Raw genomic sequence first — 26,191 nt, 5'->3', positions numbered from 1 at the left:
TTGCAGCTATTTAAATTAACCTCAACATATAGAGTAACTAGACTAACCCGATTAACCCGAACCTTAAGGCCATGATGAGGCGCTAACATGGGGGCACAAAGGACGTGACAACGGGCAGTGATCGCGAACGCCACTACCACCTGGGGCGAGCCGGACCGCGGGACTAAAAATAGCCGTTGGACATTGGGTTGCTCAAAAGGAGCCGTTGGGCTTGTCGGGCTTGAGCTTTAAAAAGAAAAAAGATTTTTTTTTATTTTTAATTACAAACCCTACCACTACCACTATAAATAACAATCTTATTTTATAAAAATAACCCACCAATCTCACTCCCTTTCTCTCTACTATTATTTACAAAACTCTCTAAATCTCTCAAACCCTACCACGACCACTATAAATACAACCCCATTTTATAAAAATGTTATTTTTATGTATTTTTTTAGAGGTTGTTGCATTTTAAATTTATGTTCTTATTTTCATTTTTATTTATGTTTTAATTTAGTATTTTTGTGTTTAACAAAAAAAATCAATCAAGCTTCAGATCACCTGGACCACACTAGCGGATGGAAGTTATGTTGAGGGGGGTAAGTCACCCACTCAACCTTATAGTTATATGTATTTATATAAATTGTATAGTGTTAATTTGTAAAAAAAATATAATTAGTTCCCTTTTAGTTTTTTATTATTAGACCCCTTGTTAAAAAAATAATTTACTCCCTTTTACCTTCTCCCAACTGAATGAACAATGCTGTTTTTGGTTTTTCATTTGTGAGGTTTGATTTCTTTTAAAGTAAATATTTTTTTAAGTATATATCTTTTAATTTATTAAGTTATATAAAACTGATAATGATTGAATCTATTATTGAAACAATTATTATATGAGACTCCGGACCTAGTTTAGCTTATTTAGATAATCCTTATTTGGATTCCGTTGATGGGAAAAGAATTTTGAACTATCATCAAGATAGATAAGCGATACGAAGAAAATATTGTCTTAATGGACCCTGCCAACCACATAAGCATAACCTCTCAAAATGAAAGATGGGGAGTAACCACGTTGGTTGAAAAATGCTCCGTCGCGTTGAAGATTGTAAAAACAAATTTGCATAATCGAATTGGTGAGGTTTTTTGAATGCTTGTGTAATTGTATTGAAAAAGAAGCATTAAAAATGTGGTGTGATTAACCATTTCTAAAAAAATCAAATCACACAAAGAGCAGTTGTAATAGGTATATTGATTTGTTATATATAATGACGTTTATCTTTACATATTTACATAGTTAATTTTTACCCCCGCTGAGGTAATGTTCTGGATCCGCCACTGCTGGACCACTTCATCCTCTGGGGTTTGATCTTGTGCCACATCAGCGCCTACGTGTCGGATTTGTATTGGATTACTTGGGGTGAGATCAAGCCCCATTACCCTTAGCATAATAGTGTCAGGTTGCGGTTAGTTTTTTTTTTAAATAAAACTCGATTAACCCAATCGGGCTGACCCGATTAACACTCCTAATTAAAATATGGAGCATGTGGAGAGCAAGAAACAAGATTTTCAATGAACACGAACCCACACTATCATGGAGGAAACTATAGAAAATGAATATACTAATGAAGGTTATAGATTGAAGAAACTTATAATATTGTAGTGTTGCATCTCATATGAGTTTGGGTCGTTTCTCAATCTCGATGTAGCTGATCATCCTCTAGAACTAGCTACCGATCATCGCTTTTGTAAGCTATTATCTCACCAACTAGCGAATCAAACGCGACCCCTCCTTGGGTGAATTCCTCCTTTTGCCCCTCAACCTGCGTGGTATTAAGTATTAACAATCGTTTCCAGTTGTTCCCTTCCCAAAAGCAGATTGTTGCGTGTTACTCACCCTTTCGCCACCAAAAACACCACTTCCAATGGGCCATGCTTATGAGATATTAGCCATTTCTTCTCTTAACAAAATATTTACATTATAAGCTAATAAAAAAGGGTCCTAGTATAATAAAAGAACGGCGTCAAGCCAATCGCATCTTTATTCCTGTATTAAATGGTTGACGTAAGAATAAGAATCCACACAAAATCGTGTCCATAATACCCGCAAATTGCTTTCTACTGCGTCGTTTAAACAATGTTTTACCATAGCATTCCTCTAATTTGGTCAAAAAGACACATGCTCAAGATCAGGCTTTCAGAAAGGGTTCTGAAAAATGAATATATGATTACAAAGATATATAATTTCTTAAAAAATCAAGCCAAAAAAACCAAGTTTTTCCTTGCTCACAATGAGCAAGACTTACAATGAATATTGCTTTCTAATAAAATCAAGCATACCCTTCTTGATCTGTAAAAAACTATGCAATTTCATATAAAAAAATGTTGTGTACATGTATCACCTTGGAAATAAATAAAAGACCCTTGAGCTTCAGTATCCGCCCGATGCCCAAATACGCACTAAAATACCAAAAATATTCTTCAAATTCTTTCACTTCCAATAGCAAAAGAAACAATCTAAATACCACAATCACCAAAAAAACCTGCAAAAAATATTCAGAATGGCAACTGATTAATTGACCTCCAAGTTGTATATTTGACCATTAAATAATGATAATCAGTTCCACTATATTCAAACACCAGCAACTAGGCCTTTAAACCAGCTGGACATTTAGCGAACCGTCCGTCAACTGTTCATTGGGAAGTTTGTCTATGTTCGTTTATTTGATAAATGAAACTGAACATGAACAAAACTTTTTGTTCATTTGGTTAAACAAACGAACATGAGCACGTCTCGTTTGTTCATTTATGTTCGTGAACATTCATTTACGTTCGTTCATGTAAATCTGTCCGTATACGTCCGTTCATGTAAATTCGTTCGTTTACGTTCATTCATGTTCGTTAGTTTACATTTTTTTAGGTTTGCTCGTTTAAGTTAAATGAACGAACACGAACACAATAATGTTTCTAAAACAGATTCTGTAACTGAAATAACTATCATCACCAAAAATAAAGCCAATTATCAAACTTTTACCAATAATATTCTTGAGATAATCAAACAAACTTCACAAATTCTCCAAGAGAGAATGCAGTTTCGATACGCGCCGCCTAAACAGAGGTTCTAACCGAAACAATGGGACACCAGTCAGCCTCCGTTTCGTATCAAACATCTCGTTCCACGCCTGAACTATTTCATCAATATTGAAATTCAGACCTGCAAGTCACATAATTTAAAAATAACATAGATTCCTCACAAACTTTTACATAATTTAACAGTTCTAAACTTTTTTATTAAATTTACCTGCCAAAGCGGTTCCATTTGAGCAATGGTTCTTAATAATAACACCTATATCAGTTTCTGATACACCAGCAAGTTCAAACTTTTCAACAGCAACTTCCACGCATTCTTCCCAAGATGGCAAACCTAACTTAAATTCCATAACAGACCGCTCATATAGCAGCGTGCCCCATAAAATATAAATCTGAGATTTAATATTAACCGCTTCTTCTGCAACTTCATCACTCGATACATCTTCAATAATCCCTTCTAACCCCATTTTAATTAACTCGACTCTATGTTTATCAAATAAACTTAATCCATTTAATCTCCTTTCTTCCAGTTCCTCCAAATTTTGCAGACCCTTTTCCATATTATCCTCCGCCTTATTATACAACTCCAAGATTTGTATCGAACGATCTTGTAATGCCACGTCAGCTTTGGTTCCAACTGTGTAATGCCACATCAGCTTCGCCTGTTCAAACTGTTGCTGGCCGAGTGCCAGGTGACCTTCATAGAAATCTGGCTTGATTTTTAAAGATTGTTCGTATCTTTTTCCCGCTTTTGTGTATTCTTTTTGGGCCCACTCGTAACCGACTTTCAACTTCTTTTCAACTGATTCACGTGAATCGTGTTCTTCAAAGTTAACCAACTTTCTTGCTTTGTTCATATGCACATTTCCCCAGTTGAATAAAGCTAAAGCCGACATTTCTTTAAACTTTTCACCCGCAATGTTAAAAAGGCTTTGCGAGTTTTCGTTTATGACATCATCTTCGATTGCCTCAGAATACAATTCCATTCCGGTTTCGTGAAGGTCCAAATACGGGTTCGTATCGAGTCCCAGGTGGTTTTTAAACACCCTTGCAAATTGCACAATCCAATCCTCAATACCTTCCGGTTTTTCCATGTTACCGTTCTCAGTAACCTTAGACGTTAACGTGTCGGGTTTAGCCAATTGTTGACTGGTCAACCCCTCGTAAACCGGTTCTTTTTCGGGACTGGTTTCAACTAAATAAAGCCTGAAACAACCATCAGGATCACTTGCATTTTCAGCTAATCTAAGCTCGTTATTAGTTAAAACGGTTATCAAATCGCCTTCTAAATCTTTATACTTTATAAGCACACCGGTTAAACCTGGAAACCAGTCGCGAATTATCTCTCTAACTAACCCAATGCTGCAATTAACAGGCAATTCAGCCCACCTTATATCATCTCCAAGAATCATCTTAACTGTTTTTGTCACTAGTTTGTCATCTTTAATACTCGTTTTATCCACGACAACCACTTTCTCCTTATCATCTCCAAGAACCATCTTAGCTGTTTTCATCACTAATTTCTCATCTTTAACACTCATTTTATCCACCACAACCACTTTCTCCTTATCCTCTCCAAGAACCATCTTAGCTGTTTTTGTCACTAATTTCTCATCTTTAACACTCGTTTTATCCACCGCAACCACTTTTTCTTTATCATCATCTTCATCTTTCTTCTTCTTCTTTTTCGTCTTTTCTATTATCATTTTCGCTTCATCTTCATTGTTTATTCGGCTCCATCATTAACACATTTTTAACACAAGCGAGATCAAACTTATTGAGAACATAATATATTTTAGCTCGGGTCAACAACGCCTTACTAAATTTGGGGGCAACTTTTAAGGCTAAATTACATTCATCTATAGCTTTTGGATACTGTTTAAGCCCTAATTGCATATAACAAATTGCCATTTTGCTCCGTAAATTAGCAACATCTATATGATTTTTAGGTAATAATTTCACAGATTTCTCATATTTTAACATTGCACCTTCACTGTCATGCTTTTGAAACAGTTTGTTGCCTTCTTCCCTTAATTCTTGAGCCAATTGAATAAACAGTTTATTATCTTCATCTACAAGCTTTGAAGTCCGATCGGATGACACTGGTTTGGTCTGTTTGGTTCCTTTTTCAACTACGGGTTGTAGTTTCTTCTTTCCAGTAGGTTTGCCCATTTCTGTTACAAATCAATTTATCCCAGTGTTGTAAATCACGATTAGTCGCTGATTAAATCGCTAATCAGTATGCTACCGACTCGTAGGCATTCAAATGAACACGAGCAAGGTCATGTTTGTATTAGTTTATTTAACCTTAATCAAACACGAACACCAACATGAACATATAATCGGACACATCATTCTATTCATGTTCGTTCATTAAAAAACGGGCATGTTCGTGTTCTTTCATGTTCATTCATTTGAGATCTCAACAAACAGTTAACGAACGTAAACAAACACAAACGAGCATAAACACACAAACTCAAATGAACATAAATTAGCATTAATGAACACAATTGAACAAGTATAATACATCACAATTCATCCAAAAACACATATAATCTAAATCGGTGGTTTAAAAATACATGTTTCATTCAAATAAATGAACAAACATAGACAAACGTATATAAATGAACAAAACGTGTGCTCACATCGTCCGTTTATTAAAAAATCGGACTTCCTGCCGAACAATTCATAAAAGACTTGGTTTTGCAATCCAAAAGGGGCTAGCATTGCAGTTTGTTGCCCACTTGCCTTCTATTTCAATGTAATTTAAAACTTTATATATAATGGCACGCGAAATTAATTGCACGCGTCCTTTCAACAGCTGTTGCCAGCTTGCTTATTGCCACGTGTCATAGTTTCATTGCACCTGCGATTTCTCTCTCTTCCGCATTAAATTCATCGCATTAATTGCGATGAGTATATAAAGGGGGAGAGGGTCTTTTGTAATTCACACTCACTCTTCTCTTCTTGTAAACGATTTCCGGCGAATACTTTCTGCCAAGCATTCTCCTGAAATCACTTTCTTTACCTCCAAACCATGTCTTCTACTCACGATTTTGAAGCTGCTGCCGAAGAATCTGACGTGCACGTCGAGATCCCGACGTCTACGTCTGATAAAGACGATAAGAGCACTGCTGGCGAATGCCAGTGTGCTCTTCCGGCCGACCTCTATCGGTACGTCGTCCGGAAGTTCATGCTCGAGTCGTTCGAGCCTGAGTTTCCGGAGCCACACCAGACGGTGTACGATGCCCCCAAGGGCAAGATAGGGGTGTACGCTGCATTCTTCGTTTATGGGAATCTCAGGTTCCCATGGACGAAGTTTGTATACCGTGTCTTGGAGAGTCACGGCGTGCATCTGACGGAGGTACACCCGATGGCGATCGCCAAGATCCGCCACTTTGAGTGGGTGTGCCTCATTCTGGGCGTGGAGCCTCACGTAGATCGGTTGATGACCTTCTACTCCTGGAGGTGCATCCAGGGTTGGTACACCTTGGTCAATCGGATCAAGGGGTTGAAGATCTGCGCTACCGAGCGCAGTCTTCGGTCGTGGAAGCGTGAGTTTTTTTATATCTCCGCTTGCGTCGTCCCCCTTGCGATGACCTTTAAGAATGGACGAGCACTCCCCGCCCTTCACGCCCTCAACTACCAGGAGGCGGAGTGGTTCGCCAAGATCTCCCGGGTCCAGACTCCGGTATACCGCTTTGCGGAGTCTGGGATGGTGATGCTTGGGATGAGCCGGGTGTGGAAGGAGGCGTTGCAGGTTCCCATCGTCCTCGAATACGTTTTGAACTCTGTCCCTTACGGTATGCTCTGTCTTCTTTGTTGATATAGGTTTTTCTTCTAACTGTTTATATTTTTTTTTTATTTCAGAAGGGAATGACTTGCAGTCGCTCCTGCATCCGCGGGAGGCTGATGGTCCCGCTCGGATGGGTACTCGTGCTCTAGATGAGAATGAGTTGCCCATCCTTGAACAGACGGCGGATCGGTTCGTGGAGGTCTACCCGCCAGGCCACGAGATCCTGAGCGCCAGGCGGCCAGGTAAGGAGTTATTCAATCCTCGACCTCTCAATGCTGAAACCTCTGCTGGAATTCCTCTAATCTTGTGTTCTGATGAGGAATCCGCAGATGGTCCTCCGTTGGTGCGGAAAAAGAAGGCTGCCGGCGGGAAGGGGAAGGCGAAGGTTGCCTCCACTGCCGATCCGGTGCATCGGTCTGATTCAGAGACCGAAAGCGAGGAGGTGGCGGGGAACCCTGGTGGTGATAAGACCACTGCTCCGGAGGCTGAGACGACCGTCACCTCCGAGCAGCCCAGGACAACGACGGTGAGCGGCGTGAAGAGGCTGGCTCCATCGGGTTCGTCCCCGCCTGTTCGCACTTTTAGGCTCAAGAAAACCCGTAAGTACAAACTTTACTTTTTAACTTCATATCTTTCCGCCATTATACTTATATCTTCTTTGTGCAGGCGTGGATGCTACCGCATTCCAGGGTGGAGCGGGGAGGAGTACCTCCGGACCCATGACGGTAGGCTTGGTCAACCTACCTGAGGCGATGACCCAGGCGGCTGCGCCTGCTTCAGTTGGTTCAGTTGCTCACCCAGTTGAGCCAACTGTTCCAACTGTGATGACATCTCCGCCGGCTGTCAGTGCCATATTTACTGAATCTTTCACTGAGCCGGCGGTGACTATTTCTGCGGGTACTTCCGCAGCGGCGACCACGGTTGTGAGTTCACCTCCGGTGAGTTCACCTCCGTTGGTTTCTACCGCGGCGGCCTCCATGCCTCCGACGTCGGCAGCTACAGCCGATCCTTCAGGTATGCTTGGGGCTTCTCGCCAACCTCTGCCTCCTTCCCATCTGCCTGACCTCTTGGATGGATTTCCCTTGGGTTCAGGTGATGGGTTTGGCGGCTATCGGCCTGTTGTCGACCCTACAGGTGCGTAGGGTTCTTTTGGCCTTTTTTTTTTTTTATATATCATCTTTTCCTAACTGCTTTTTGTTTTTTGCAGTGTCGGATTCCAATGAAGTGTATGTTCCACGATGGAACATCCGCCGAGGAACAACCCTTCGCACGCCTGTGGAGTGCGTGGAGTGGGCTCGTCACGCAGCTCCCAGTGGTGCGTTGGGGGAAGCAATGGCTAGCTACCAGGAGGGTAGGCTAACCAACGAGCTTCGGATTCTCCTGGCCCGGATGCAGCCGCGCGTCGAGCTGCTCTGTCGTGAAAACGACAAGTTAAAAGCAGCTCGTATTCAAGAAGTAGCTCAGGCGCGGGCTGTCCGGGAGGAGAACAAGAGGCTTGCCGCAGTGGCTGCGGAAAAGGAGAAGGCATTCAAGGCCCTCGAGGTTGAAGTTCAGGCCCGGCTCGAGGCCCGTTCCAAGGCTGCCCAAGCTGTTAACGAACAGCTTCGGCTGGCTAAGGAAACTGCACGGAACGCAACCGAGAGGGCCACCAAGGCTGAAGCTGTTGCTGAGCCTCTACGCCTCGAGGATGAGGAACTTAAAGCCAAACTAGAGGCGCTCCAACAGGCTCATGATGCCTTGGCGATGGAAGACGCCAAGAAGCTCCAAGAGATCTTGGACCAGAGGGGGGTGCTTGACCATACTGAGCGGAAGCTAAATGGCGTTGAAGAGGCTGCGGCTAAAGAAGTGTTGCTTGCCAACCTCAACAAAAGTGAAGCCGAACGCGCCCGTAACCAAGCTCAAGCTGCCCTCCAGGAGGCTCTGGTTACCAAGGAATGGCTTCTTCGAGAAGCGTTGTCGCAGGTAAGCTTAGCTTCCTAATGTCTTCACGCTTTTCTTTGTAAATAGAAAAGGTTTTGATACTTGTATTTTTTCTTGTAGGTTGTGCATCGAGTCTTCACGGACACATCATACGACGATGCCATGAGCGCAGCCCTCAACGCTTCTCACGAGGATGGGGAAAAGGCCGGCTTCCTGCTTGGTCTAGGGTTCGTTGAGAAAGGCATCCCGCCTTCCAACTTCCCTTTATATGATGTTGATACTGAAGCTGTATATGACCAAGCAGTGAATCAGTATGACGCCTTCCCGCATCCGGTGGTGGAGAAGGTGAACAAAGTTGCTGCTGCTGATGATGGGCTAGCTATCCTTAAAGCTTTCCTTGAACCGCCACGCTCTACTGATGGTGCTGGTCCAAGTGGAAGTGGTCCTGAAGCTTGATCCTGAAGATCCCTTCCCACTGTTAGGATAGGTTTAGCTTGTATAGATTTATATTCTTGTAGGCGGGTAGTTACCCGGCCATTCTTGTAATGAATATTATGAAATATAAATCTTTGTGCGGGTAAGACCGCTACTTTCACTGGATGACTTGCTTTATAAACGTTATATGACTTGCTCATGCATACTTTAGTTTAAATTAGCAATTTTCCAAGTGTTTAGAATAAGTTAACCTTTGAACGTGGTAGATAATAGGTTGAAGTTTTGCTTCCTACTTCGTGATTGTGCGGGTAGGACCGTCACTTGCACTTAGTAGGATGGCTAAACTTTACCTATATCTGACCTGCGTGGAGGTTTTCCTCATCTTTTTGTTAGAAATTTTCTAAGTGTTTAGAATAAGTTAACCTTTGAACGTGGTAGATAATAGGTTGAAGTTTTGCTTCCTCCTTCGTGATTGTGCGGGTAGGACCGTCACTTGCACTTGGTAGGATGGCTAAACTTCACCTACATCTGACCTGCGTGGAGGTTTTCCTCATCCTTCTGTTAGAAATTATCTAAGTATTTTGAATAAGTTAACCGTTCGATGCGCGGTTGTCAATAGGTTCGGTTTCCTCTCATGATTTGTGCGGTTAGGACCGGCACTTTCATTTAGTGGGATGACCAAAGTTTACCTATGACTGACCTGCGTGAAGGTTTGCCGTTTTTTGGGTTTATGCGGGTTTTGCCGCCTTCCCCACGCAACGACTTTCCACGTAATTATGCGGTGAGTACCGGCATCAGTGTTGAATAAATTAACCGTTCGACGCGCGGTTGTTAATAGGTTAGTGTTCAGTTTCCTCTATCATGATTCGTGCGGATAGACCGGCACTTTCATTTAGTGGGATGACTGAACTTTACCTTTAACTGACCTGCGTGAAGGTTTGCCATTTTTTGGGTTTATGCGGGTATTGCCGCCTTCCCCACGCAACGACTTTCTTTCACACTTATGTATGCGGTGAAGACCGGCATATCCGTGTGGAAAGTTCATAAGTATAAATGTAAGATCAGCATCAATGTTCTAAGGAGAATCATTTCCATTAGAAGTGGCTCTGGGCCTTTTCTTTACAAGTTTGGAATTGATCTACATGCAAACTGTGTGAGCTCCCTTCCATGTTGGGATGGGAGTGCCATCGAGCCGATATGTACCTGGTTCGGGATCTCGTTGTTTACGCAGTATGTAGTCTCCGGCATTGAAGCTGCAATTTTATTCGTGTTTTCCCCAGCTGGGGTTCTACACGCATCAGCCTGCTCAGCGTTCGTTACGCCACGAGGTGTGCGAGCGTCCCATCTCTGACAAATGCTTCGACGATGTCCTTTACGTCTGTGCATTCTTCAGTGTTGTGGCCTTTTGTCCTGTGAAAGTCACAGTATTTGCTCCGATCAGCATTGTGACGATGTCGGATTATTGGAGCCTTTGGCCATGGGAGCTCCTCAGTGGCGAATATCTCGGTGACGCTTTTGGTGAGTGGCGTCCATCTGGAGTTCTGGTTCGACTGTACGTTATCCCTTCCGCCTAACCGATGTTGCAAGCCGGATGAGGTGTCAAAGTTTACCCTTGACTGCCAAATGCCTAGCTTCCGCTTTTTGTTTAGTCGGGCGGTAAGGACGTTGTCTTCTCTTGTTTTCTGGGTGTAGAGGTTTATGCTCTGGGGGAGATCTCTACCCAGTTGCTTCTCCGTTTCCGCAAAGCGTTTAGCTGCTGTCATGATGGCATCCCATGTGGATGGCATGCCATCTTTACCCGTTAAGGTGCGGATGAGCTCTGGGTCGTTCGCGCCCTAGATAAAAGCAGCGCGAACAAGATCTTCGCTAATATTACCCAGACTTAGCTTCTTTGAGTTGAAGCGAGTGATGAAGTCTGGCAAAGATTCATCTTCCTCTCGAATGCATTTGAGGATTGTCCATTGCTCTTCGGTATACTTTCTTTGTTGGCTGAAGTGTTGGCTAAATTTCTGCTGGAAGTCTTCCCAATCGTAGATGTGGTGGACCGGTAGACGATCGAACCACGCTCTAGCTGCCCCAACAAGCGTCATTTGGAACATGTAACACCACGTAGGTTCCGTCCAACTACTGACGGTTGCCCCCGCTATGAACCTGTTCAAATGATCGTCTGGATCAGATATACCATCGTAAGTGCCGATGTTGGACATCTGTTTGGCACTTTTCGGGACGATTGCTTCCGCAATGTCCCTTGCAAATTTGGACGTTCCCGCCTTTGCAGCAGTTGGTGTAAATGTTTTGGAGAAGTCACGTGGGTTTCCACCTGCGTTTTTTGGTTTGAAGGTTTCTCCAAAACGCCTTCTCGGTTGGGAGTCCGTTTCCTTACGCTTCCCTTTCGCCCTATGACGAGGGTTTGCGTCACTATCGGATTCCTCCGAATCATTGTCCAAGTACTCTCCGAATTCCTCAGGCTGTTGGAGTGAACATAAGAGTTCATCCAACTCAGCTTGGAATTCTTTTTGACGTGCTTCCGCCCACGCTTTAACTTCATCGAGTGTTTGGCGGGGGAGCCTCGTTCGTTGTCTCTCTAACTGGGTATCGGTGAATCCCAGTGGGCGATTATTTACTGCACTTGCCCCAGCTTGGGTAACTGGGGTAGTGTTCGTAAAATTTACTGCACTTGCCCCGCTTGGGTAACCGGGGTAGTGTTCGTAAAAACTGTGTAGTCGCCGGTATTCCCCCCCAGTAGCTGGGGTTGTGGTTACCGGAGTTTCTTTAACCATCTTTCCAGGAGTTGGAAAAAACTGAAAAGAAATGAAGTTCTAGCTTTTATGCACGGATGGCGCCAATGAAGAAACACTAATGGACCCCGGGCAGATTACGGATAATCTGGGGGTTAAATAGATGTTTCCCACGAGGGGTTACATCCGGCAAAGATGGTTCTTCTGATAACCTGCAAAACAGACACCGTGAGCTCGTCACTGAGAAGGGGGGGGGGGTACCTCCTTGTGACCACCCTCCGGCGTGAGAATCAGACTAGATTGCTCTTGAATATAAGTGTATATTAAGAGATTGCTAGAGCAGATATCAGGTATAAGATGTAAGATACAAGATAAGATGAGATGATCATACCATTTGGGGTATTTATAGCCGAAGGTAGGTTTCCAAGAGGGTATAGCCGGCTGAATAGTATTCCTGTTCTACCAACTGTGGCCTACGCACGTGCCATGCTGGTAGTTGGTGGGTAGGCAGCAGCTGACAGTGACCAGGCCTACTGTGTACTATTCCTTTTCCACCAACTGCAGGCTATGCACGTGGTATGACAGGAGTTGGTGAGTAGGCAGCGGCTACTAGTGACATACAGTACAAGAGCATGCTGCTCGCCATACTGTTGTCAATGAGCTGTCGTATCTCTGGTCAGATCTTTTGCCCATACCTCGTCAGGTACAGTACAAAAGATCCTCCAGTATCGTACGGACTGGCTCATTTGGGCAGGAGTATTCCCCCTCCCGCCTTTGTGCGGGATTGTTCCCGGCTTTGCTCATTCCTTCAGGTGACTACTGAATTATTTTGAGAGCTAAGTGCCTTGTGCGTGTAGCCTTGCTGCGCGGGTGGCCTTCCCTGATGGCTTGTATCCGCAGCTGCGGGAACAGGCGGAGTACTTCGCCATTGGGAGGCATTTCCTGCGGGAACAGCTTGCGTACTGCGCGTAAGGACGTCACGTCTCTGAGCATGGTGGGTCCTGCGGATCCAGTTAGTTTCTGCGCAGACGTCTCTCTTCATGGTGAGTCATGCGGGTCCAACTGGGCTCTGCTGGGACCTACCTCTTCAGGTGACTTATGTTACATGAAAAGATTTGACCTTCACAATTGAGGTTAAGGCATTTGAATGGGTGTGGATCAATAAACTTCATGTTCATAGATGAAGACTAAGATCTTCCTTTTGATGATGTAGCCTTAAAATGCAAGGGCGACGTTCAAACAAAGAAAAGCTTATGGTGGATAATACTTGGAAATCTACAAAACGGTGTTCATTATTTGTTATTCATTCAACATCTTGATAATGAATACTATTGTTCACAAGTTCCAATCATGTTGTTTAACATGCATGTGCACAAATATTTTGATTGCGAATGTCTGACATTTCAAAATTTCAGCGTACGATATCGAGAATACTTTGTTTTGTATAATAAATTGATAATGCATTCTTCTTGTGACATGTTGACATGTCTACATTTTAATTATGTTGAATTTAGGCCAAATTGACATAAATTACCAAACTAGGGGTTAAAAAAGTTTATAATTGACTTTTGTGATCAAAACTTAATTACGCAAACTAGAAGGGCTATATTCTATAGTTTCTAGTAGCTTAGAATTGTTATAGGTTCTAACTGATAATTAAAACTCGTTAAAAAGCATTGAATTCAAGTCTGTGATTTTGAAGGGCTTTAGTCAACTTTAACCTAAAATAAAAATTCGAGAAGGATTATGTTTTTACCATCACTAATTGCAAACTCTACTCCCTTAGTAGTGACTAGTGTGTGAACCTAAATTTCACAGTTGGGGGCAGTTGAAGTCAACCGGTGAATTCAAAGTAACATGCCGTTTGGGTTGGAATCGTATTATTTAAACTTAAACCCATTTACGTGTTTAAACATACTTGGATTGACCATCTAAGATTGAATTGATCATGGGTGAAGATAGAGTGATCATTAGGTTAAGGCAATAGTGCTTGATAAAGCAAACTAAGTGGTTAAGATGATTCTTTTAAGCTCTCAATGAAGATCAACATGAAATTAAATAACTAAAATAGACAAATGTGACCGCATACTAATCCCCAAACTAAAACTATACATTCAAATATCTCCTTAAAAGATAGTTGTGAATTAAGTTGTCGAATTGCTAATCTCATGCAATTTGAAATTGTGTTGTTGGACTTGATACTAATTATGTGTGGTTTATCTTTATATAAAATAGTGTGTTAACTTTTAAAATGGAAGACTAAACTATTCTTGAGTTATAAGATGTGGCTTAGAAATGAAGGTAAAAACTTCACATTTGAAGTCAATGAATTTTTGAGATGTAAGGAATACGCACGTTATGTTCCTAGGCATGGATGAAATTTAAATTATTTTATTTTATTGTCACTAATTTCTATATATTTAAAGTTTGAATTTTTTTTACTAATTATGTACATAAGCCGCCGTTGTGGATTATGTTGCAAAAGTAACAATAGTTTTAAGAGAATCTACACGGCTAGGTTCATGAATAGGCGCACATAATCTTGTGTTATAGTGGCTGGAAACTAATATTTTTTGAGAAGATCATAGCACCTTGTTGGCTCCTTGTGTACCCTGAAACAGACAGACTTTTCCTTACATTGAATATTGAAACAATGATTTAACTTTTATGATTTATAACCTAACCCACACTTTAGGGTGATACATATTAAATTATGAGAGTTGACCAACTCTTTTATGGTTCTGTTCTTTAGGGGCATGGAAATTGTCAAGCAGTTCAGTTCGGTTATTACTCTTGACCATAACTGCCAGCTTCGATTATGGGATTTCGTTAAACATAACCATAATCAAAACCAAACTCGGTTTCAACTAATAGGTTTTGAAACTAAGTTATGGTTCGGTTTGGTTAATTAACTAACTGAAGCTTGAACAAATATTTGGTTGTTTTGTTACAACATTGACAGGTGAAGAAACGTGGATCAGCTCACTGGTAGACGATCAACTTTCCTCGGGTATGATTATGCTATTTCACCGATGGTTCTCTGGAATCTGGATTCTTCCACCTACAAAATAAACAGCACCGTAAACTTACCCCTCAGAAAGGGACAGAGGGGTCCTCTTTGGGGTAACCCTCCGGTGTGAGAATAAGAGTTTGTAGGAGAAGATAATAATCTGAGAGTAAGGAATTGGAGTGTATTGCTTAATATAGCTTAATATTGCCTGAGATTGCTTAATAATGCGTGATACAGCGTAATAGGGCATACCTCTCCTTGTGGAGTTGATGTGGTATTTATAGTGCTAGGGTTTCCAATGATTGGGCTCAGACCCAATTAGGGCCTTTTTGGCCTCCTCCTATTGCTTTGCGCCACGTGTCCTTGGGACACCTGGTGCTTTTTCATTGATTATTCTCTGACCCAGGTATTTTACCTGACCCATGTGCAATCACGTGGTAGCACATGGGTTTTGCTGAGTTGTCCACCTTTCATTGGCAGCTGTCAACATCAGCATATTCTTATTCCTTAAAAAGATACCTTCTGGAAGGTTGTCTGACGTGCACAATCAAGGTTGTCCTTATCCTGATTTGGATAAGGACGAGGTTGATTATGTGCATGTGTGATATGCGCATATCCTGAGGATGCGCGAGGTCTTCTCTTTATTCTCACGCGCAGATGTTTCATGCGCAGATGTGATATGCACAAGCATGTGATATGCGCCACGCGCGGATGCGCCACGCGCAGATGTGATATGCGTGAGCATGTGATATGCGTGAGCATATATGGTGCGTGAGCATGTGATACGCGTGAGCATATGTGATGCGTGAGCATATGTGATGCCTGAGCATATGTGATGCATGAGCATATGTGAAGAGGTATGTACCCGCCTCAACACCGAGCGAGGCGGGTCAACCCACAACTATTGACAGGTATACTCAAACTACACATATACATCGACGTAAACACGTCTTAGTTTTTTTTTGGTATGGTATGGTATGGTATGGTTAGTGTTCGGTTACGCGACAACTTTAACCATAACTATTACCGATTAATCAGTTAATCAAATAATCTTAACCATAACCATCAGTTAATCTCGAATATCACTTAATTCAGTTTGGTTACGGTCTGATTATCAGTTAGTTTTGGTTAACTATTAACCATAACTATTACCGATTAATCGGTTAATCAAATAATTTTAACCATACCATCAATTAATCTCGAATATCACTTAATTTAGTTTGATGACGGTTCGATTATCGTTAAGTTTGGTAATGTTTGCTCTGCTCAACTTTTTTTATAATAATACATATGAAGTTTTATGGTGCATTGCTATATTTTAACTTTATCATACATTCAATAAATATTTTTAGGGTGTTCACGTTCTTTTGCACCATTATAGAAAATGTTTCACCTTCATTTGTTTGTATTCCACCATGGTCCATCTATCCAGTTGGTTCACTTGTATTTGTTTTGGTGTTTCTTGCTATCCTTTCATTCCATTTGCATTGGATAAGGCTGTTCTTTCACTTTTTCATGTTTGGTCCATTTTCTCCATCTTGTCACTCTCTCAATTTCATATTTTTTTAACTTAAAACAATATTTCAATTTTCATATAAACAAACTTGTTATTTAAAACCATTAATCATTTTAACAAAAATAGCCTTTCCAAAAAATAAATATATTTTTACAAAAATAGTTCTACTTACATAATTAATAACAAAATTAATAATATATCTTTTTAAACAAGCGCATTTATTTTGTTTTAATTTTATCATATATAACCTTTATTAAAGATAAAATATTTGTTACATTATTAAGACAATTATTAGAGTAGCCAACCGATGCCAGTTAGGTATTAGGTGTTTTTATCATGTAAAGGTTCAAAAGTAACAAACTGTTTTAACTTTTAGTTTTAACTTCTCTAAAAAAGACAAGTCACATCTTTCTCCCATATTTCCAGTCAAGGTCAATATCTTCAAATGGCATCCTCATTCCTGTAGCGTGAACATTATTAAATAACATTTTTAACAAATAAAAAAATTTAAAAAATAACAAATAAATAAAATTAAATAAATAGAAAGTACATATTACCTTACACGAAACGCATAACGGCGAAACAGACGGTAAACGGTGGAAGCTAACAGAACGTCACGGCACTTAACGGAAACGCAACGGAACGAGACACAACAAAGAATCTGATTCTGCGAAAACGGATGGAACAAACAATGAATGAATCAACACAACGAACAAACCACACAAAAATTGAATCAAAGTTTTATATAACAATTTGTATATTTTAAGTTGATAATGAATTAATTGATTTAGAGTTTGTGTAGTTTAAATCGATTTGTCGAAGAAGTGTTTGTGTTTGATTAATCCAAAAGTCCTTCAGTTTTGCAACCACAATACTATTGTCTATGTACAGGATAATCAATAAGCTCCGTTTTCGATAATTGAATAAGCTTCATCTTGTGCCATTCATCTTTTGCAGCCAAAATTGAAGGATTGATTGAATGATTTCATGTCGCCGAATTTCATAAACCGGTAGTAGATCTGTAAAACAAAAGGTTAGTAATAATAATATTACTCTTATAAGTCATCCGCCTTGGACATAACGGACAACCGGCTCGGCCGCGGCTCAAACGCCGATCTCCGCCGTTGTTGATGCGACGACGGACGGATCAACGCCGCTAAGGCTCGTTTCACCAGATCTCCACCTTCAACGGTTCCGATACGCACGAGCGAGTTCGTCATAGCAGATCTACGAGCGTTCAATCTGTTAGGCGAATACGTCACCGTTTGATTATTACTATTATTATTATTATTATTATTATTATTCTTGTGGAGGCTACACCGGAAGGATCCTGGATGCGTTGTAGGCGAACACATACACGTCTTCTTCGGCGGGTTCTTCAACGGATTCCCAGCGTTCTGTTTCCGTACAACCTGATCTCGTGAACTCACCACAACAGATCTGTTCGGAGAACCTGACCTGTTCGATAACGAAAACCTAACGGAAGATGACGTCACCGGCGCCAGTCCGTGGAGGTTAACACGCGTTGGAGATGACGAACGGCTGTACACGTGGCTAGCCGACGGAGACGAGTAAAAGCTTGAGCTCGTGGACGACGCGAACGGCGACGAGTACGACGGTACCTCCGCCGCGAACGCCGACGAGTAGTTTCCGAACCGTCCGTACGGAGAGCTTGAACGTTGAAAGGCTGACGTCAGCGCCGGTGAGTTTGTTTTTCTGGAAGATGTCCCCATTGTTAGGCGGTTATAGAGAGAGAAAGAAAGAGATGAATTGAATTGAGAGGTGAATTTACTGAAGGGCCCTTGGCTCTTCAGTTGGGCAAACCTCGCTCTGGTTGGATGGTTAATTTATAGGAGGAGGGTTGTGATGGCATGGGATGTAATTAATGGGAAGTTTGGAGGCTAATGTGCGGAGAATGGGTTTGTTTTGGTTGGTTAGGTTAACCACAAGGGATGGGGACAGCTAACCATGGTTACGCTAGGGTTTTTAATGTGGTAGATTGGAGGATGATCGGACGGTTGAGATTTGACAGACGGCAATGCCGTAATGCTGGATCGAGTCTTGTGGGACGCGATGATAGTTTCGAAATCAATTTGAATTGAATGTTTGAAGTACTCTTTGCCACCGAATTTTTCTTTAAATGATTTGAATATAAAACTTAGTTATAATTTTTATTTATTTATTTTGTAAGAACCACGACAAACAATCCGTAATTTAAACCACCAAAAATTTATATACCAACAATGGGGTTTTAGCCTTCTCCTATTAGTTGAAGGGAATTCACTAATTCATTGGACTAAAGATCTCTTCTCGTTTTTAATTCTTAGAGTTACCAGATAACCTTATTCAAATAGTGGTCAACACTCAACAGTCATCTAACTGGTTAGACCTGTTAATCGGGTCGGGTACTACCTGATTTTCAAGTACAAAACCCTATCCGGTAAATAACCGGGGAAAAAAACGGTTTTAAAAAATAATTAAAAAACGTAGAACTTGTTTTAGTTAACCGACTATTAACCGGTTTCTAGGACAAATTGTATAACCTGGATGTTAACCAGTTTTTGTTAGACCAGTTATATTTTCGACTACAAACTGGTTAGAAACTAGTTAACCACTTAGTTTGTGCACCTCTATATGTTACAGGGGAAACTTGGGGGTGCCAAAGATGGCATGCTTTGCGGTGAACACTGCCACACCCTGGGCGTGAAAGGGTGCGAAAGGGCGGGGGTGTGTGTATTAATGGGCATGAGGGCAAGTTTCACGGGCGAGGGTGTGCTATGCATCCATGACTTTTGTATATTGTTATTTTAATATATGAAACTATCACTCATTTTGTTAACTTTTTAGTTAAATCAAAATAAAAATGTAAGAATATATAATACATATATCTTGATATTGTGCTTGTTACTTTATTTTTATATTTATACAAATTTTCACAGAATTAAATGTTATTAGCATCAAGGTCTGAAAAGGCAATGTACGAAAGTCACATGTGGTTCGTATGCAAAAAATAAATAAATAAAATGGTTTAAGGATTGAAACCAACATTTTTATCAAGTCACATGAACGAAAATTGTAATTAGTCTTTCGTAATTTTTGTTTCGTGGATTTGTTTTTTAATGCATTATTATACTTTTAAAAGATGTTTACTTAGTCAATCAAGTATATAAATTAATCTATGATATACTGAAAAAAAATAAATAAATTGGTATTCGAAAACTGAAATTCAGGAATAATAAGATGGTAATTTTAAAAAACAAATTAACTAAGTTGGCATGGCATGAGCCACTCCATTGACCACGGGACATACTCATTCAATCCATATGAGGTTGACCTGCCAATGCAATTGGAGGTTAATTTTTAGCAGTATGGGGTGTCCCATGTGTAAGAAGTGATAATGAATAATACTGACAATAATTGAGTGCTTCAATGCATGTATCACAATTTCATGATAATATTGTGACAAATTTTGGCCAATGAAGTTGAACACAAGCAAGCAAGTGCAAAACTGCACCCCGCAATGTAGGTCCTTGGCTTCAACTGTGACCCGTATGGTGCCGACATAAAGGAGAGAGGCTATAGACCCCCCTAGAGAAAGTATGGTTATCCGTTCTCACAATCAATCATGAGAAATTGTGGTAAGTTAACACATGGAGCTACGTCAAAAAGCAGGCTTACCTTCACGTGGCTCTATGTGTTTATTTACTCGGTTTCTGATGCTATTTTTTCCTGGATGATGCGAAAATATAAACAATATAATGAAAAAGAAAGAAAAGATAAAATAAAAGAATAAACAATTAATTTAGCTACCTTGTGGTACAAGTTTTTGGATACATGAATATACTAATTTTTTTCTATCATGACAACAGAAAATAAAAAAAAAGCATCCAACACTCCATTGAAGTTGAAGAATATAAAGATGGTAATTTTTAAAAAGGAAAAACTTTGTAAAATAGTAATTAAGTTATAAGTTTGTTTCAGTTAACCATCAAGCATATATGAATACTTATATGAAATGTGAAAGGAATAAACAAAAATACATGTATGGCTAAAGGGCATTCCTCATTTCCACCCATTCATCATGTTTGCATCATCTCAATACCAAAGTAATTTTTCCTCCATCATTCAGCCTCACCCTTCAACCCCGTTTATGGTTCATTCCTCTCATTCTTCACCATTTCATTTTATTTAATATGAAAAAGAAATAGAAAAGGAAACAATTTTTTTATTGGTGGATGGGGCCACCACCCTTCAAATGACGAGAATGATCACCCTCATTTGGGTCAAGTCAATGGTAAGATGGTTAGGGGTGGGGTGATTTTTAAATAGTGTCACGCGTGATGTGACATGTAACGCAGAACCAGTGAGTGACCCAAACAAACTCATACCCTTTAGCTAAGGTGAGGCAGATAGCACGAGATTTCAGACAATGAATTGGTTATAAAACGTGTATTCTATCGTGGTGGATACAGCTACTACAACTCATATGAGTGCAATATATATAATTGATTCATGTCTCATCATATTAATTGAGCTCACTTACTAGTGAGATTCTATTAAGGATATAAAAATATCCAAAACATATGTATCATGATTTACAATGACTAAAGCATATAGAAAAGAGCACGCCAAACATATATAATTGGACAACTTATGTTATTAAAAAATGTACTCATTAACCACTCCAATGATGATGAGGTCACTTTGAGTCTTTGATGTTAAAAAGGACTTCTTTCTTGAAGGATGCGGAATAATGTTGGCCCATAACACCATATTTAAGTGTAATTTCGTCATTGATATTTTTCGTTGATCCTAAGTCATACATATATTGATAACCACAAAACTATTAACACCCTTTAAAAAGACAAAAGTCATATTCAAGTGTTTAATACCACTGAGTCAAAGTCCGTCTATAGTTTGAAGGTAAAGAAAAGGAGTTTATACTTTACCGATTTGTCCTATACTCCTATACAAATCTAGAGTAATATATATGATCTCCAGTTCTCCATATTCTTCGCTCTCAAACAAAATAATGAGATACGCAATTGCAAGTGGCAGTACCATGTTATCTTATTGTTCCATAAAGCAAATAATCCTAGACACTTACTCAATAATGTAGATAATATAGTAATATATGAAGCCAAGTTGAGAATGTGTTTGACTAAAAAACTTGATAATTGATATAACACAATGAATCTTATGGTTTTTATAAACAGAGTCATCTCTAAGATTTTAAAGACCATGTGTAACTAGTAGAAATTGTCTCTTATAAATAGAAACCTTAATGTATAAACAAAACTTGTTAGTACGTACGATGATAATTGTAATTTATTGTTAAAACAACTGGATAAGAGTTTATTTAGTTTTTATATGCGACATTTGACCTTTCTATCATCATATGTAAACGATCCGTTCTTTTGAGTTGTTTTAACAATGCTCATTTGTTTGGGTTTGTATAGTATATATGCAAAGCAAGTCTTTTTTTTTTTTTGGCAAACACTTAGAGTCGGCCATGTTCTTAAAAATGAAGAAACCACCAACATTCCTACATAAAGGTGATTCTATATGAATAGCGCATGTAAGGAAATGTAAAGCAAACGCAGTGAAATAAGACGTATTCAGTTGGCGTCTTTTTACACTCATGACTTACAAAGAGTGGTGATACTATTTTAACATACTTGTTTAAAACAAGAATATGATACATTTGCTTGCCTAAGGCATTTCCCACACCAAACAATTAAGAAACTGTTTCAAAAAAATGAGTTGTATGAACTCTAGGAGATAAAGTGATATGGCCATAACTCATAACGTGATTTGATTTTGTGTTCCATTCACTTTTATGGATTTGTCTCATTGAGATTTTCTTTAAAGGCTTTAATAAGCTTAACGTTCACTTTCATGAATTTGTCCCATTGAGAGTTTCTTTAAAAGCTTTAATAAGCTAACATCTCAAACATATTAGAAGAAAATAGGAGATCACAAATATTTTAAGGCTGTTATGAATTATTGATGAATGCTATAACATTATTGATGGATGATACATTTGTCAAACATCTTTAGTCACACGAACACTCCAAGTGAAATACAATAGTTGAGATTGTCGGTAGATTTACTTTTTGAATAGTAGATTTGATATTATAAATAGCATGTATTTGTAACGAAGTTATCCATCCCGGTAGAACTAACAATTCACATATATCTCTTCACTCTCTTGTCTCTTAGATATAATAAAGTTCAATTATTACTTCAATAATCTTGTTATAATTAGAGCTAATATTATAACACGTTATCAGCACGAGCCGCTTATATCCTAATCAAGAAAGGTAATAGAAACAAAGGTATATACATAAGCATCATAAACACTTCTTTAATTATGTACATTGGAAATATATATATATATGCATATACATATATTAAGTAACATCAGTAATATGTATTAACATTGTTATTAAAATTTGATAACTATTCTAACTTTTATTTATATATGCACACTAATATCTCATTTAAAAGTTAGATTTATTTACACTAACAATTCTATTCTTATTATTATGCATACTAATTATATTTTATAAACTAAACTTTATTTAATATCTTATTTATTATCTTACTTTAAAATAATTAATATTATATATATACACACACACACACACATACAAACGGTAATATAACCGTTGAAAAACGGTTATAAATTTTCATCATAAATAACCAATTATCAACTCCATTTTATTTACAACAAACATTCTTCTTCTTAAGTTTATCAAAGATAAAGCTTTCAAGATGATTCATCCAGTTTTAATGTTAACTACCATAATGCTGATAATCTTATTGTTCTTAATTTGTAATCTCCCACCTAGAGAGTTTAATCTTTTCTTTTTTCTTTATCTGTTTATAGCTTTACCTTTGTATTTTCTTTCAATTTTAATAAGTATGTAATCCTAATATTTATCTTATTTGTGTTTAGTAATAAAATGGAAAATATCGCAAAACATGAATTTCCGACTCTCAATATCACTGGAGATAATTATATGTCATGGACGGCACATGTCAAACAACATCTCAAATCAATGGGTATTTTGGATACGATAACTGTGGGAAATAATTGCGGGGATCAAGACAAGGAAAAAGCCGATGTCTTCCTCCACAAACACATTGATGAGATGTTACAATTTGAGTATTCAAATTGTGAGTATCCATGCATTTTGTGGGAGGATTTAAAAAGCAGATTTGACCATCAAAGGGAAGTTCTACTTCCCACTGCTAGAGATGAATGGAACAATCTCATGTTCCAAGATTTTAAAAAAGTAAATGAGTACACCTCTGCCTTGTTTAGAATATGCTCAACACTCCGATTTTGTGGGCAAACTGTTACCGAAGGAGATATGTTGGAGAAAACTTTCTCCACATTTCATGCATCAAATATGACCTTGCAAACGCATTATCGATTGCAGAATTTTAGGAGATACTCTAAACTAAATGCAGTTCTCCTTGTAGCAGAAAAGAATAATGAATTATTGATGAAAAATCATCAATATCGTCCCACGGGATCATTAACAATACCAGAAGCAAATGTTGTTCACAAAAATTCACATAAAAATTCTAGTAATAAATGGGAACAAGGTCGTGGACGTGGCCATGGACGTGGCCGTGGTCATTTTGACAAAAGGCATTTTAATGATCGTAAGCATTCATTCAAATGGAACACTAATTCTTACGGTCGTGGTCGTGGCCGTGGCCGTGGTCGTAACCAGAGAGCCAATAATTATCATATCCCACACAATACCAATTCCAACCACCACAATAAATGGAATGCAGCTGGTAGGTCCGAGAACAATGGCACACCCTGTTTTAGATGTGGAAGTACAAACCACTGGGCAAAGGCTTGTCGCACAGCCCCACATCTGTGTGAACTGTACCAAGCCTCTCTTAAAGGAAAAGAGAAAGAAGTTAACCATGTTGATAACTTTGATGATCTCAATGCTGATCTGAGCATTGCAGATTTTGATGTGGATCTCTGAAATAAATATTGTTTGACAAGAATAATTATATGTAATAATTAAGTGTGCTTCTCATTATCTTTGGTTATGTAGTTTCCTTCATTTAATGTTTGTTTTTCAATTAAATAAAGTTCTTATTAAAATAACATAATGTCTTGGTTATACACTTATTAGTTTTCTTAATACTTTCAAGATTTAAAATGAAAATCACTGGAGCACAAGATCAAACAAATGAAGAAGATATATGTATAGCGGATAGTGGAGCCACGCATACTATACTTAGATCTAAAAAATATTTTCATAAACTGAAACCGACAAAAGGGATCATCAATACAATATCAGGTCCTAGAAACTTGATAGAAGGAGTGGGAAAAGCTAATTAAGCATTACCAAATGGTACAGAGCTCAAAATAGAAAATGCTCTATTTTCCCCAAAATCAACAAGAAATTTGTTGAGTTTCAAAAACATATATCATAATGGATATGATACTCTCAGTCAAGGACTGTTAGTAATGAAAAATATTTGCATATCATAAGCAAAGATAAGATATTAGAAAAACTGCCAATGCTCCATTCTGGTTTACATTATACATATATAAATGTACCTCAAGCACATATGGCAGTCAAAGAAAATTGTTGTGATTCTGGTATCATAAACTTATGGCATGACAGATTAGGCCATCCAGGATCCACAATGATGAAAAGGATCATTGAAAATACACATGGGCATCCACTGAAAAATCAAAAGATCCACAAAATAGATAAAATGTCTCAATGTACATATTGTTCTCTTGGCAAATTAATTACAAGGCCTTCGCCATTAAAAGTCGATAAAGAAACACCAATATTTCTTGAAAGGATTCAAGGTGACATATGTGGACCAATTCATCCACCATGCGGGCCATTTAGATACTTCATGGTCTTAATAGACGCATCCAGCAGCTGGTCTAATATCTCTTTATTATCGACTCGTAATGTTGCTTTTGCAAACTTTCTTGCTCAAATTATCAAATTACGTGCACATTTTCCCGATTATACTATTAAAAGAGTAAGGCGCGATTATGCGGGAGAATTTACATCACATGCTTTTGATGATTATTGCATGTCTGTGGGGATTGTTATCGAACACCCTGTTGCTCATGTACACACACAAAATGGCTTAGCCGAGTCGTTGATCAAACGCCTACAGCTAATAGCTAGACCACTAATTATGAGGACAAAACTCCCTGTTTCTATTTGGGGTCATGCAATTATGCATGTTGGGTCATTAATTCGTGTGAGACCAAGTGCAAATCATAAATACTCTCCCACACAACTTGTTTCCGGAAATGAGCCAAATATCTCTCACCTTAAAATTTTTGGGTGTGTTATGTATGTTCCTATTGCACCACCACAACGCACAAAAATGGGTCTCCAAAGAAGGTTGAGAATATATGTTGGATATGAAACATCTTCCATCATAAGATACCTTGAACCTTTAACAGGTGATGTATTTACAACACGTTTTGCTTATTCCCATTTTAATGAGACAATATTCCCGGCATTAGGGGGAGAAATGAAAAAGCAAGAAAGAGATATATCATGGTGTGTACCATCATTGTTACACCTAGACCCAAGATCAAAACAAACTGAGACAGAGGTTCAAAAAATAATACATCTACAAGAAATTGCAAATCAGTTACCTGATGCATTTACTGATATAAACAGGGTCAC

At 39.0% G+C, this 26,191-nt stretch overlaps 1 protein-coding gene and 1 pseudogene across 2 annotated transcripts; both read right to left on the bottom strand.

Moving 5' to 3' along the window:
* Window positions 1-2,243: 2,243 nt before the first annotated feature.
* Window positions 2,244-5,257, bottom strand: LOC143626997 (protein PHOX1-like; annotated as a pseudogene). The gene is made up of 3 exons (XR_013152523.1): window positions 3,281-5,257; window positions 3,014-3,193; window positions 2,244-2,522 (listed from the first exon to the last, which is right to left on the bottom strand). The product of XR_013152523.1 is annotated as a protein PHOX1-like (transcript).
* Window positions 5,258-16,746: 11,489 nt separating this feature from the next.
* Window positions 16,747-18,549, bottom strand: LOC143626996 (uncharacterized). The gene is made up of 2 exons (XM_077096903.1): window positions 17,042-18,549; window positions 16,747-16,944 (listed from the first exon to the last, which is right to left on the bottom strand). The coding sequence occupies exon 1, from the start codon at window positions 18,215-18,217 to the stop codon at window positions 17,540-17,542; it is 678 nt and encodes a 225-aa protein (XP_076953018.1). The 5' UTR covers window positions 18,218-18,549; the 3' UTR covers window positions 16,747-16,944; window positions 17,042-17,539.
* Between the last annotated feature and the right edge of the window lie 7,642 nt (window positions 18,550-26,191).

Source organism: Bidens hawaiensis, unplaced genomic scaffold (assembly GCF_021521415.1).
Source record: "Bidens hawaiensis isolate Kalapana, Puna unplaced genomic scaffold, B.hawaiensis_p1.1 tig00004551_1, whole genome shotgun sequence".
NCBI classification, from domain to species: domain Eukaryota; kingdom Viridiplantae; phylum Streptophyta; class Magnoliopsida; order Asterales; family Asteraceae; genus Bidens; species Bidens hawaiensis.
The sequence above is the reverse complement of the archived record's forward strand: the minus strand, read 5'-3'. Positions and strand labels throughout refer to the sequence as shown.

What these genes read in the sequence shown, in the direction of transcription:
- LOC143626996 (XM_077096903.1), bottom strand. Translation starts at nt 18,217, where the DNA reads ATGGGGACATCTTCCAGAAAAACAAACTCACCGGCGCTGACGTCAGCC.